Raw genomic sequence first — 18,174 nt, forward strand, 5'->3', positions numbered from 1 at the left:
CCATGTCAGGAGAGGAGAGGCCGACTGTAGGACAGGGGAATACAATCTATTACTATCTGTTATCAGCCATGTCAGGAGGGGAGAGGCCGACTGTAGGACAAGGGAATACAATCTATTACTATCTGTTATCAGCCATGTCAGGAGAGGAGAGGCCGACTGTAGGACAGGGGAATACAATCTATTACTATCTGTTATCAGCCATGTCAGGAGAGGAGAGGCCGACTGTAGGACAGGGGAATACAATCTATTACTATCTGTTATCAGCCATGTCAGGAGAGGAGAGGCCGACTGTAGGACAGGGGAATACAATCTATTACTATCTGTTATCAGCCATGTCAGGAGAGGAGAGGCCGACTGTAGGACAGGGGAATACAATCTATTACTATCTGTTATCAGCCATGTCAGGAGAGGAGAGGCCGACTGTAGGACAGGAGAATACAATCTATTACTATCTGTTATCAGCCATGTCAGGAGAGGAGAGGCCGACTGTAGGACAGGAGAATACAATCTATTACTATCTGTTATCTGCCATGTCAGGAGGGGAGAGGTCGACTGTAGGACAGGGCAATACAATCTATTACTATCTGTTATCAGCCATGTCAGGAGAGGAGAGGCCGACTGTAGGACAGGAGAATACAATCTATTACTATCTGTTATCAGCCATGTCAGGAGGGGAGAGGCCGACTGTAGGACAGGGGAATACAATCTATTACTATCTGTTATCTGCCATGTCAGGAGGGGAGAGGCCGACTGTAGGACAGGAGAATACAATCTATTACTATCTGTTATCAGCCATGTCAGGAGAGGAGAGGCCGACTGTAGGACAGGGGAATACAATCTATTACTATCTGTTATCAGCCATGTCAGGAGGGGAGAGGCCGACTGTAGGACAAGGGAATACAATCTATTACTATCTGTTATCAGCCATGTCAGGAGAGGAGAGGCCGACTGTAGGACAGGGGAATACAATCTATTACTATCTGTTATCAGCCATGTCAGGAGAGGAGAGGCCGACTGTAGGACAGGGGAATACAATCTATTACTATCTGTTATCAGCCATGTCAGGAGAGGCCGACTGTAGGACAGGGGAATACAATCTATTACTATCTGTTATCAGCCATGTCAGGAGAGGAGAGGCCGACTGTAGGACAGGGGAATACAATCTATTACTATCTGTTATCAGCCATGTCAGGAGAGGCCGACTGTAGGACAGGAGAATACAATCTATTACTATCTTTTATCAGCCATGTCAGGAGAGGAGAGGCCGACTGTAGGACAGGAGAATACAATCTATTACTATCTGTTATCAGCCATGTCAGGAGAGGCCGACTGTAGGACAGGAGAATACAATCTATTACTATCTGTTATCAGCCATGTCAGGAGAGGCTGACAGTAGGACAGAGGAATACAATCTATTACTATCTGTTATCAGCCATGTCAGGAGAGGAGAGGCCGACTGTAGGACAGGAGAATACAATCTATTACTATCTGTTATCAGCCATGTCAGGAGAGGCCGACTGTAGGACAGGGGAATACAATCTATTACTATCTGTTATCAGCCATGTCAGGAGAGGAGAGGCCGACTGTAGGACAGGGGAATACAATCTATTACTATCTGTTATCTGCCATATCAGGAGAGGAGAGGCCGACTGTAGGACAGGGGAATACAATCTATTACTATCTGTTATCAGCCATGTCAGGAGGGGAGAGGCCGACTGTAGGACAGGGGAATACAATCTATTACTATCTGTTATCTGCCATGTCAGGAGAGGCCGACTGTAGGACAGGGGAATACAATCTATTACTATCTGTTATCAGCCATGTCAGGAGGGGAGAGGCCGACTGTAGGACAGGAGAATACAATCTATTACTATCTGTTATCAGCCATGTCAGGAGAGGAGAGGCCGACTGTAGGACAGGGGAATACAATCTATTACTATCTGTTATCAGCCATGTCAGGAGAGGAGAGGCCGACTGTAGGACAAGGGAATACAATCTATTACTATCTGTTATCAGCCATGTCAGGAGAGGAGAGGCCGACTGTAGGACAGGGGAATACAATCTATTACTATCTGTTATCAGCCATGTCAGGAGAGGAGAGGCCGACTGTAGGACAGGGGAATACAATCTATTACTATCTGTTATCAGCCATGTCAGGAGAGGCCGACTGTAGGACAGGGGAATACAATCTATTACTATCTGTTATCAGCCATGTCAGGAGGGGAGAGGCCGACTGTAGGACAGGGGAATACAATCTATTACTATCTGTTATCTGCCATGTCAGGAGAGGAGAGGCCGACTGTAGGACAGGGGAATACAATCTATTACTATCTGTTATCAGCCATGTCAGGAGAGGAGAGGCCGACTGTAGGACAGGGGAATACAATCTATTACTATCTGTTATCAGCCATATCAGGAGAGGAGAGGCCGACTGTAGGACAGGGGAATACAATCTATTACTATCTGTTATCAGCCATGTCAGGAGGGGAGAGGCCGACTGTAGGACAGGGGAATACAATCTATTACTATCTGTTATCAGCCATGTCAGGGGAGGAGAGGCCGACTGTAGGACAGGAGAATACAATCTATTACTATCTGTTATCAGCCATGTCAGGAGGGGAGAGGCCGACTGTAGCACAGGGGAATACAATCTATTACTTTCTGTTATCAGCCATGTCAGGAGAGGAGAGGCCGACTGTAGGACAGGGGAATACAATCTATTACTATCTGTTATCAGCCATGTCAGGAGGGGAGAGGCCGACTGTAGGACAGGGGAATACAATCTATTACTATCTGTTATCAGCCATGTCAGGAGGGGAGAGGCCGACTGTAGGACAGGGGAATACAATCTATTACTATCTGTTATCAGCCATGTCAGGAGAGGAGAGGCCGACTGTAGGACAGGGGAATACAATCTATTACTTTCTGTTATCAGCCATGTCAGGAGAGGAGAGGCCGACTGTAGGACAGGGGAATACAATCTATTACTATCTGTTATCAGCCATGTCAGGAGAGGAGAGGCCGACTGTAGGACAGGGGAATACAATCTATTACTATCTGTTATCAGCCATGTCAGGAGAGGAGAGGCCGACTGTAGGACAGGAGAATACAATCTATTACTATCTGTTATCAGCCATGTCAGGGGAGGAGAGGCCGACTGTAGGACAGGAGAATACAATCTATTACTATCTGTTATCAGCCATGTCAGGGGAGGAGAGGCCGACTGTAGGACAGGAGAATACAATCTATTACTATCTGTTATCAGCCATGTCAGGAGGGGAGAGGCCGACTGTAGCACAGGGGAATACAATCTATTACTTTCTGTTATCAGCCATGTCAGGAGAGGAGAGGCCGACTGTAGGACAGGGGAATACAATCTATTACTATCTGTTATCAGCCATGTCAGGAGAGGAGAGGCCGACTGTAGGACAGGAGAATACAATCTATTACTATCTGTTATCAGCCATGTCAGGAGAGGAGAGGCCGACTGTAGGACAGGGGAATACAATCTATTACTATCTGTTATCAGCCATGTCAGGAGAGGAGAGGCCGACTGTAGGACAGGGGAATACAATCTATTACTATCTGTTATCAGCCATGTCAGGAGGGGAGAGGCCGACTGTAGGACAGGGGAATACAATCTATTACTATCTGTTATCAGCCATGTCAGGAGAGGACAGGCCGACTGTAGGACAGGGGAATACAATCTATTACTATCTGTTATCAGCCATGTCAGGAGGGGAGAGGCCGACTGTAGGACAGGGGAATACAATCTATTACCATCTGTTATCAGCCATGTCAGGAGGGGAGAGGCCGACTGTAGGACAGGAGAATACAATCTATTACTATCTGTTATCAGCCATGTCAGGAGAGGAGAGGCCGACTGTAGGACAGGAGAATACAATCTATTACTATCTGTTATCAGCCATGTCAGGAGAGGAGAGGCCGACTGTAGGACAGGGGAATACAATCTATTACTATCTGTTATCAGCCATGTCAGGAGAGGAGAGGCCGACTGCAGGACAGGGGAATACAATCTATTACTATCTGTTATCAGCCATGTCAGGAGAGGAGACGCTGACTGTAGGACAGGAGAATACAATCTATTACTATCTGTTATCAGCCATGTCAGGAGAGGAGAGGCCGACTGTAGGACAGGAGAATACAATCTATTACTATCTGTTATCAGCCATGTCAGGAGAGGCCGACTGTAGGACAGGGGAATACAATCTATTACTATCTGTTATCAGCCATGTCAGGAGAGGAGAGGCCGACTGTAGGACAGGGGAATACAATCTATTACTATCTGTTATCAGCCATGTCAGGAGAGGACAGGCCAAGTGTAGGACAGGGGAATACAATCTATTACTATCTGTTATCAGTCATGTTAGGAGAGGAGAGGCCGACTGTAGGACAGGGGAATACAATCTATTACTATCTGTTATCAGCCATGTCAGGAGGGGAGAGGCCGACTGTAGGACAGGGGAATACAATCTATTACTATCTGTTATCAGCCACGTCAGGAGAGGCCGACTGTAGGACAGGAGAATACAATCTATTACTATCTGTTATCAGCCATGTCAGGAGAGGAGAGGCCGACTGTAGGACAGGGGAATACAATCTATTACTATCTGTTATCAGCCATGTCAGGAGAGGAGAGGCCGACTGCAGGACAGGAGAATACAATCTATTACTATCTGTTATCAGCCATGTCAGGAGAGGAGAGGCCGACTGTAGGACAGGAGAATACAATCTATTACTATCTGTTATCAGCCATGTCAGGAGAGGCCGACTGTAGGACAGGGGAATACAATCTATTACTATCTGTTATCAGCCATGTCAGGAGGGGAGAGGCCGACTGTAGGACAGGAGAATACAATCTATTACTATCTGTTATCAGCCATGTCAGGAGAGGAGAGGCCGACTGTAGGACAGGAGAATACAATCTATTACTATCTGTTATCAACCATGTCAGGAGAGGACAGGCCGACTGTAGGACAGGAGAATACAATCTATTACTATCTGTTATCAGCCATGTCAGGAGGGGAGAGGCCGACTGTAGGACAGGGGAATACAATCTATTACTATCTGTTATCAGCCATGTCAGGAGAGGAGAGGCCGACTGTAGGACAGGGGAATACAATCTATTACTATCTGTTATCAGCCATGTCAGGAGAGGAGAGGCCGACTGTAGGACAGGAGAATACAATCTATTACTATCTGTTATCAGCCATGTCAGGAGGGGAGAGGCCGACTGTAGGACAGGGGAATACAATCTATTACTATCTGTTATCAGTCATGTCAGGAGGGGAGAGGCCGACTGTAGGACAGGGGAATACAATCTATTACTTTCTGTTATCAGCCATGTCAGGAGAGGAGAGGCCGACTGTAGGACAGGGGAATACAATCTATTACTATCTGTTATCAGCCATGTCAGGAGAGGAGAGGCCGACTGTAGGACAGGAGAATACAATCTATTACTATCTGGTATCAGCCATGTCAGGAGAGGAGAGGCCGACTGTAGGACAGGGGAATACAATCTATTACTATCTGTTATCAGCCATGTCAGGAGAGGAGAGGCCGACTGTAGGACAGGGGAATACAATCTATTACTATCTGTTATCAGCCATGTCAGGAGAGGAGAGGCCGACTGTAGGACAGGAGAATACAATCTATTACTATCTGTTATCAGTCATGTCAGGAGGGGAGAGGCCGACTGTAGGACAGGGGAATACAATCTATTACTTTCTGTTATCAGCCATGTCAGGAGAGGAGAGGCCGACTGTAGGACAGGGGAATACAATCTATTACTATCTGTTATCAGCCATGTCAGGAGAGGAGAGGCCGACTGTAGGACAGGAGAATACAATCTATTACTATCTGGTATCAGTCATGTCAGGAGGGGAGAGGCCGACTGTAGGACAGGGGAATACAATCTATTACTATCTGTTATCAGCCATGTCAGGAGAGGAGAGGCCGACTGTAGGACAGGGGAATACAATCTATTACTATCTGTTATCAGTCATGTCAGGAGGGGAGAGGCCGACTGTAGGACAGGGGAATACAATCTATTACTTTCTGTTATCAGCCATGTCAGGAGAGGAGAGGCCGACTGTAGGACAGGGGAATACAATCTATTACTATCTGTTATCAGCCATGTCAGGAGAGGAGAGGCCGACTGTAGGACAGGAGAATACAATCTATTACTATCTGGTATCAGCCATGTCAGGAGAGGAGAGGCCGACTGTAGGACAGGGGAATACAATCTATTACTATCTGTTATCAGCCATGTCAGGAGAGGAGAGGCCGACTGTAGGACAGGGGAATACAATCTATTACTATCTGTTATCAGCCATGTCAGGAGAGGAGAGGCCGACTGTAGGACAGGGGAATACAATCTATTACTATCTGTTATCAGCCATGTCAGGAGAGGAGAGGCCGACTGTAGGACAGGGGAATACAATCTATTACTATCTGTTATCAGCCATGTCAGGAGAGGAGAGGCCGACTGTAGGACAGGAGAATACAATCTATTACTATCTGTTATCAGCCATGTCAGGAGAGGAGAGGCCGACTGTAGGACAGGGGAATACAATCTATTACTATCTGTTATCAGCCATGTCAGGAGAGGAGAGGCTGACTGTAGGACAGGGGAATACAATCTATTACTATCTGTTATCAGCCATTTCCTTCTTAATAGGATCTATTGCAGGACATATAGTAACCTTACTGCCCCCCATATCCACCATTTTCTGGTGTTGCAGTGACTTTGGCTGCTCCTGCTCTGATATAATCTCTGTGGTCGGAGGATATTCCGGTGCTGTGTCCTCCGCTATATGATGCACCCGCAGTCTCTTGTCCTCCTCTACCGCTGCCATTTAGCTATGAGGGTTGCTGTGTCCTGAAGGTCACTACTGCCATCTAGAGGCTGAGCTCAGGTATGACAGGTTGTACTTTGTCACTTCCCTCTTGCTACTCCATTCTCCAAGTCCAGCAATCTCTTATGACCCTAGAAATGTGTAGGGGGACGTCTGCCCTCGCAGTGATGCTCCATCGATCTGTGTCATATTTGGTAACCTGAGAAGGTCCTCACCTGGTAGAGCGCCAGTGAGTGTCCGTATCTCTGAGGGGGGGCGGTATGCACGGGGATCACAGGGACCACATTCCAGATGCTGCTCTCCACATTGTAGCTGTAAATAGAATATTCAGAGCTTATAAAGACCCAGCTTTCCCAGAATCAAAAAAAACAATGTATTACTTTTAGACAAACCTCCAATAAAATACCCCCAGATTCTCACCCAGTACTGAAGATGGGTCCTCCTCATCCATGATACACCTCTCCATCCCTACCCTGTGCCCATACAGATACAACCTGCACCCCTCACTCCAATCATTGGACCCACATCATCAGACTTAAGGGGTTCACTTACTTTAGGACCATTTGAAAGGAGCTGTAATTGAAAGCATAGCCTCCGATCACCCACATAACCTTTCCATGCATGACGGCTTTGTGGGAGGCGCGACCCACTGAGGGGCTGAACGGCTTCACATTGGGCAGGATCCAGTAAGATTCGGTGGAGGGGACACTGAGCGAACAGTCTGGACCTGGGAACAAAAAGATAATGAGACGGTCAGTGAGGTGACCTCTGCCCAAAAGATAGAGAAAGGAAGCGACCCAGACACCGGTCACTGCTGTAATGGACAGACTGGACTAGGCAACCGCCTGACACCTGACAGCAAAACACTACACAGCACCCCTACATGTCACTATAACACTATACATGACCCCTACATGTCACTATAACACTATACATGACCCCTACATGTCACTATAACACTATACATGACCAATACATGTCACTATAACACTATACATGACCACTACATGTCACTATAATACTATACATGACCAATACATGTCACTATAACACTATACATGACCACTACATGTCACTATAACACTATACATGACCAATACATGTCACTATAACACTATACATGACCACTACATGTCACTATAATACTATACATGACCAATACATGTCACTATAACACTACACACCACCCCTACATGTCACTATAACACTATACATGACCAATACATGTCACTATAACACTATACATGACCCCTACATGTCACTATAACACTATACATGACCACTACATGTCACTATAACACTATACATGACCACTACATGTCACTATAATACTATACATGACCAATACATGTCACTATAACACTATACATGACCACTACATGTCACTATAACACTATACATGACCAATACATGTCACTATAACACTATACATGACCACTACATGTCACTATAATACTATACATGACCAATACATGTCACTATAACACTATACATGACCACTACATGTCACTATAATACTATACATGACCAATACATGTCACTATAACACTATACATGACCCCTACATGTCACTATAACACTATACATGACCCCTACATGTCACTATAACACTATACATGACCACTACATGTCACTATAATACTATATATGACCCCTACATGTCACTATAACACTATACATGACCCCTACATGTCACTATAATACTATACATGACCAATACATGTCACTATAACACTATACATGACCACTACATATCACTATAACACTATACATGATCACTACATGTCACTATAACACTATACATGACCACTACATGTCACTATAACACTATACATGACCACTACATATCACTATAACACTATACATGATCACTACATGTCACTATAACACTATACATGACCACTACATGTCACTATAACACTATACATGACCACTACATGTCACTATAACACTATACATGACCACTACATGTCACTATAATACTATACATGACCACTACATGTCACTATAACACTATACATGACCCCTACATGTCACTATAACACTATACATGACCACTACATGTCACTATAACACTATACATGACCCCTAAATGTCACTATAACACTATACATGACCACTACATGTCACTATAACACTATACATGACCACTACATGTCACTATAATACTATACATGACCCCTACATGTCACTATAACACTATACATGACCCCTACATGTCACTATAACACTATACATGACCACTACATGTCACTATAACACTATACATGACCCCTAAATGTCACTATAATACTATACATGACCCCTACATGTCACTATAACACTACACACCACCCCTAGATGTCACTATAACACTATACATGACCACTACATGTCACTATAACACTATACATGACCACTACATGTCACTATAACACTATACATGACCACTACATGTCACTATAACACTATACATGACCACTACATGTCACTATAACACTATACATGACCACTACATGTCACTATAACACTATACATGACCACTACATGTCACTATAACACTATACATGACCACTACATGTCACTATAACACTATACATGACCACTACATGTCACTATAACACTATATACATGACCACTACATGTCACTATAACACTATACATGACCACTACATGTCACTATAACACTATACATGACCACTACATGTCACTATAACACTATACATGACCACTACATGTCACTATAACACTATACATGACCACTAGGTGTCACTATAACACTATACATGACCACTACGTGTCACTATAACACTATACATGACCACTAGGTGTCACTATACCACTATACATGACCAATACATGTCACTATAACACTATACATGACCAATACATGTCACTATACCACTATACATGACCAATACATGTCACTATAACATTATACATGACCACTACATGTCACTATAACACTACACATGACCAATACATGTCACTATAACACTATACATGACCACTAGGTGTCACTATAACACTATACATGACCACTACATGTCACTATAACACCATACATGACCGCTACATGTCACTATAACACCATACATGACCACTACATGTTACTATAACACTATACATGACCACTACATGTCACTATAACACTATACATGACCACTACACGTCACTATAACACTATACATGACCACTACATGTCACTATAACACTATACATGACCACTACACGTCACTATAACACTATACATGACCACTACATGTCACTATAACACTATACATGACCACTACATGTCACTATAACACTACACACCACCCCTACATGTCACTATAACACTATACATGACCACTACATGTCACTATAACACTACACAGCACCCCTACATGTCACTATAACACTATACATGACCACTACATGTCACTATAACACTATACATGACCACTACATGTCACTATAACACTATACATGACCACTACATGTCACTATAACACTATACATGACCACTACATGTCACTATACCACTATACATGACCACTACATGTCACTATAACACTACACAGCACCCCTACATGTCACTATAACACTATACATGTCACTATAACACTATACATGACCACTACATGTCACTATAACACTATACATGACCACTACATGTCACTATACCACTATACATGACCACTACATGTCACTATAACACTATACATGACCACTACATGTCACTATAACACTATACATGACCACTACATGTCACTATAACACTATACATGACCAATACATGTCACTATAACACTATACATGACCACTACATGTCACTATAACACTATACATGACCACTACATGTCACTATAACACTATACATGACCACTACACGTCACTATAACACTATACATGATCACTACATATCACTATAACACTATATACATGACCACTACATGTCACTATAACACTACACAGCACCCCTACATGTCACTATAACACTATACATGACCACTACATGTCACTATAACACTATACATGACCACTACATGTCACTATAACACTATACATGACCACTACATGTCACTATAACACTATACATGACCACTACATGTCACTATACCACTATACATGACCCCTACATGTCACTATAACACTATACATGACCACTACATGTCAATATAACACTATACATGACCACTACATGTCACTATAACACTATACATGACCACTACATGTCACTATAACACTACACACCACCCCTACATGTCACTATAACACTATACATGACCACTACATGTCACTATAACACTATACATGACCCCTACATGTCACTATAACACTATATACATGACCACTACATGTCACTATAACACTATACATGACCACTACATGTCACTATACCACTATACATGACCACTACATGTCACTATAACACTATACATGACCACTACATGTCACTATACCACTATACATGACCACTACATGTCACTATACCACTATACATGACCACTACATGTCACTATAACACTATACATGACCACTACATGTCACTATAACACTATACATGACCACTACATGTCACTATAACACTACACAGCACTCCTACATGTCACTATAACACTATACATGACCACTACATGTCACTATAACACTATATACATGACCACTACATGTCACTATAACACTATACATGACCACTACATGTCACTATAACACTATACATGACCACTACATGTCACTATAACACTACACACCACCCCTACATGTCACTATAACACTATACATGACCACTACATGTCACTATAACACTATACATGACCACTACATGTCACTATAACACTATACATGACCACTACATGTCACTATAACACTATACATGACCACTACATGTCACTATAACACTACACACCACCCCTACATGTCACTATAACACTATACATGACCACTACATGTCACTATAACACTACACATGACCACTACATGTCACTATAACACTATACATGACCAATACATGTCACTATAACACCATACATGACCACTACATGTCACTATAACACTATACATGACCACTACATGTCACTATAACACTATACATGACCACTAGGTGTCACTATAACACTATACATGACCACTACATGTCACTATAACACTATACATGACCACTACATGTCACTATAACACTATACATGACCAATACATGTCACTATAACACTATACATGACCACTACATGTCACTATAACACTACACACCACCCCTACATGTCACTATAACACTATACATGGCCACTACATGTCACTATAACACTATACATGACCACTACATGTCACTATAACACTATACATGACCACTACATGTCACTATACCACTATACATGACCACTACATGTCACTATAACACTACACACCACCCCTACATGTCACTATAACACTATACATGACCACTACATGTCACTATAACACTATACATGACCACTACATGTCACTATAACACTACACATGACCACTACATGTCACTATAACACTATACATGACCAATACATGTCACTATAACACTATACATGACCACTACATGTCACTATAACACTATATACATGACCACTACATGTCACTATAACACTATACATGACCACTACATGTCACTATAACACTATACATGACCACTACATGTCACTATAACACTACACACCACCCCTACATGTCACTATAACACTATACATGACCACTACATGTCACTATAACACTATACATGACCACTACATGTCACTATAACACTATACATGACCACTACATGTCACTATAACACTATACATGACCACTACATGTCACTATAACACTATACATGACCACTACATGTCACTATAACACTATACATGACCACTACATGTCACTATAACACTATATACATGACCACTACATGTCACTATAACACTATACATGACCACTACATGTCACTATAACACTATACATGACCACTACATGTCACTATAACACTATACATGACCACTACATGTCACTATAACACTATACATGACCACTAGGTGTCACTATAACACTATACATGACCACTACGTGTCACTATAACACTATACATGACCACTAGGTGTCACTATACCACTATACATGACCAATACATGTCACTATAACACTATACATGACCAATACATGTCACTATACCACTATACATGACCAATACATGTCACTATAACATTATACATGACCACTACATGTCACTATAACACTACACATGACCAATACATGTCACTATAACACTATACATGACCACTAGGTGTCACTATAACACTATACATGACCACTACATGTCACTATAACACCATACATGACCGCTACATGTCACTATAACACCATACATGACCACTACATGTTACTATAACACTATACATGACCACTACATGTCACTATAACACTATACATGACCACTACACGTCACTATAACACTATACATGACCACTACATGTCACTATAACACTATACATGACCACTACACGTCACTATAACACTATACATGACCACTACATGTCACTATAACACTATACATGACCACTACATGTCACTATAACACTACACACCACCCCTACATGTCACTATAACACTATACATGACCACTACATGTCACTATAACACTACACAGCACCCCTACATGTCACTATAACACTATACATGACCACTACATGTCACTATAACACTATACATGACCACTACATGTCACTATAACACTATACATGACCACTACATGTCACTATAACACTATACATGACCACTACATGTCACTATACCACTATACATGACCACTACATGTCACTATAACACTACACAGCACCCCTACATGTCACTATAACACTATACATGTCACTATAACACTATACATGACCACTACATGTCACTATAACACTATACATGACCACTACATGTCACTATACCACTATACATGACCACTACATGTCACTATAACACTATACATGACCACTACATGTCACTATAACACTATACATGACCACTACATGTCACTATAACACTATACATGACCAATACATGTCACTATAACACTATACATGACCACTACATGTCACTATAACACTATACATGACCACTACATGTCACTATAACACTATACATGACCACTACACGTCACTATAACACTATACATGATCACTACATATCACTATAACACTATATACATGACCACTACATGTCACTATAACACTACACAGCACCCCTACATGTCACTATAACACTATACATGACCACTACATGTCACTATAACACTATACATGACCACTACATGTCACTATAACACTATACATGACCACTACATGTCACTATAACACTATACATGACCACTACATGTCACTATACCACTATACATGACCCCTACATGTCACTATAACACTATACATGACCACTACATGTCAATATAACACTATACATGACCACTACATGTCACTATAACACTATACATGACCACTACATGTCACTATAACACTACACACCACCCCTACATGTCACTATAACACTATACATGACCACTACATGTCACTATAACACTATACATGACCCCTACATGTCACTATAACACTATATACATGACCACTACATGTCACTATAACACTATACATGACCACTACATGTCACTATACCACTATACATGACCACTACATGTCACTATAACACTATACATGACCACTACATGTCACTATACCACTATACATGACCACTACATGTCACTATACCACTATACATGACCACTACATGTCACTATAACACTATACATGACCACTACATGTCACTATAACACTATACATGACCACTACATGTCACTATAACACTACACAGCACTCCTACATGTCACTATAACACTATACATGACCACTACATGTCACTATAACACTATATACATGACCACTACATGTCACTATAACACTATACATGACCACTACATGTCACTATAACACTATACATGACCACTACATGTCACTATAACACTACACACCACCCCTACATGTCACTATAACACTATACATGACCACTACATGTCACTATAACACTATACATGACCACTACATGTCACTATAACACTATACATGACCACTACATGTCACTATAACACTATACATGACCACTACATGTCACTATAACACTACACACCACCCCTACATGTCACTATAACACTATACATGACCACTACATGTCACTATAACACTACACATGACCACTACATGTCACTATAACACTATACATGACCAATACATGTCACTATAACACCATACATGACCACTACATGTCACTATAACACTATACATGACCACTACATGTCACTATAACACTATACATGACCACTAGGTGTCACTATAACACTATACATGACCACTACATGTCACTATAACACTATACATGACCACTACATGTCACTATAACACTATACATGACCAATACATGTCACTATAACACTATACATGACCACTACATGTCACTATAACACTACACACCACCCCTACATGTCACTATAACACTATACATGGCCACTACATGTCACTATAACACTATACATGACCACTACATGTCACTATAACACTATACATGACCACTACATGTCACTATACCACTATACATGACCACTACATGTCACTATAACACTACACACCACCCCTACATGTCACTATAACACTATACATGACCACTACATGTCACTATAACACTATACATGACCACTACATGTCACTATAACACTACACATGACCACTACATGTCACTATAACACTATACATGACCAATACATGTCACTATAACACTATACATGACCACTACATGTCACTATAACACTATATACATGACCACTACATGTCACTATAACACTATACATGACCACTACATGTCACTATAACACTATACATGACCACTACATGTCACTATAACACTACACACCACCCCTACATGTCACTATAACACTATACATGACCACTACATGTCACTATAACACTATACATGACCACTACATGTCACTATAACACTATACATGACCACTACATGTCACTATAACACTATACATGACCACTACATGTCACTATAACACTACACACCACCCCTACATGTCACTATAACACTATACATGACCACTACATGTCACTATAACACTACACATGACCACTACATGTCACTATAACACTATACATGACCAATACATGTCACTATAACACCATACATGACCACTACATGTCACTATAACACTATACATGACCACTACATGTCACTATAACACTATACATGACCACTAGGTGTCACTATAACACTATACATGACCACTACATGTCACTATAACACTATACATGACCACTACATGTCACTATAACACTATACATGACCAATACATGTCACTATAACACTATACATGACCACTACATGTCACTATAACACTACACACCACCCCTACATGTCACTATAACACTATACATGGCCACTACATGTCACTATAACACTATACATGACCACTACATGTCACTATAACACTATACATGACCACTACATGTCACTATACCACTATACATGACCACTACATGTCACTATAACACTACACACCACCCCTACATGTCACTATAACACTATACATGACCACTACATGTCACTATAACACTATACATGACCACTACATGTCACTATAACACTACACATGACCACTACATGTCACTATAACACTATACATGACCACTACATGTCACTATAACACTATACATGACCACTACATGTCACTATAACACTATACATGACCACTACATGTCACTATAACACTATACATGACCACTACATGTCACTATAACACTATACATGACCACTAGGTGTCACTATAACACTATACATGACCACTACATGTCACTATAACACTATACATGACCACTACATGTCACTATAACACTATACATGACCACTACATGTCACTATAACACTATACATGACCACTACATGTCACTATAACACTATACATGACCACTACATGTCACTATAACACTACACAGCACCCCTACATGTCACTATAACACTATACATGACCACTACATGTCACTATAACACTATACATGACCACTACACGTCACTATAACACTATACATGACCACTACATGTCACTATAACACTATACATGACCACTACATGTCACTATAACACTATACATGATCACTACATATCACTATAATACTATATAAATTTATATGAAAAAAAAATCTACTGTAGAACAATGTAATATTTTGGTACCATTCCACCAATTCCACAGTCCGTGCAGTATCAGTTCTCATTACATCCATGATCTGGCATGCATAGACATTTCCAGGGTGCAGGACTACCCCTATGTAATAAATGCACAGTTTGCAGGATCCTGAGGTTGTCACCTTGCCAGCTGTCATTGCACACGCAGAGCTTCTCTCCGGTCAGGTCGCAGTAGCCGTGGTCAGGGCTGCCGCAGTTATTCTTGCAGTAGGGGATGTCGCAGGCTTCTCCCTTCCAGTACTTGTCACATTCACAGTAAACTCGGCCGGGGACAGAGCTGCTAGTCGTGCACTTGCCATGGCCGGAACAATTGTTTGGACAGGAATTTATTCTATGGGTGATAGAACGTAGAGTGTTATCTATCAGATGAAAACACAAACAAAACTGACACAATGTAACAAGAAGTGTAACCACAGTATCTACATATATACAGCCAAAGCACACAGAGCAAGTGGCACACTAAGGAAGACTCCAGTACAGAGAACAACCAATGACAGGCAACAGCCCCCCAATGACCACAAGGTGGCGCTATGTGATGTCATTTACATGCTGGAGCGTCACATTGTAGCGATCATCACTGATCTGATCATGTGACCTGCGTCACAATGTAACCCCCTATTATTTAGAATTGTAACCCTGCAACAATGATTCCATTACACAAAACTACAGAAGCGTGAGCAATATCCACAAGGACGCATAGAAGGATGTGAATGACCCCCGCGCCGTCTACGTACGAGTAGAAGATGTTAAAGCCGGTGAGATTATAAGCAGCATCGCTGAAAAAGTGCAAGAGGGCGTATCCTGACGTGGTGACCACCTCCGGGACCGTCTCATTGCCAGCCACTTCAGGAACGATGAGACCACTGCAAGCAGAGGAGAAGATGGCGATTACAGAGGGCGAGACCTATCACATACACAAGACTGAAACACTGTAACAAGTCATCTGCTGTGAGCAGGAACAGGTCAAGGTGGAAGGTCAGTCTCTGGATAAAGACAGCAGCAGAGATCCTGAAATACAAAGTCTGGAAGACGGGAGAAGATCCACAAAGCGAGTGTCCCTTCC

General features: G+C 41.6%; 1 protein-coding gene across 1 annotated transcript in view; it reads right to left on the bottom strand.

Moving 5' to 3' along the window:
* LOC142187952 (attractin-like protein 1) overlaps positions 1-18,174 on the bottom strand; it is an 80,719-nt gene that overhangs the window by 4,739 nt on the left and 57,806 nt on the right. Inside the window, exons 4-7 of the mRNA XM_075261743.1 lie at positions 17,846-17,974; positions 17,234-17,442; positions 7,431-7,605; positions 7,094-7,190 (exon numbers count right to left, since the gene is read on the bottom strand). Coding sequence (XP_075117844.1) covers positions 7,094-7,190; positions 7,431-7,605; positions 17,234-17,442; positions 17,846-17,974 — 610 coding nt within the window. The remainder of the gene's footprint in view (positions 1-7,093; positions 7,191-7,430; positions 7,606-17,233; positions 17,443-17,845; positions 17,975-18,174) is intronic.

This window comes from Leptodactylus fuscus, unplaced genomic scaffold, assembly GCF_031893055.1.
Source record: "Leptodactylus fuscus isolate aLepFus1 unplaced genomic scaffold, aLepFus1.hap2 HAP2_SCAFFOLD_344, whole genome shotgun sequence".
Classification (NCBI taxonomy): Eukaryota; Metazoa; Chordata; class Amphibia; order Anura; family Leptodactylidae; genus Leptodactylus; species Leptodactylus fuscus.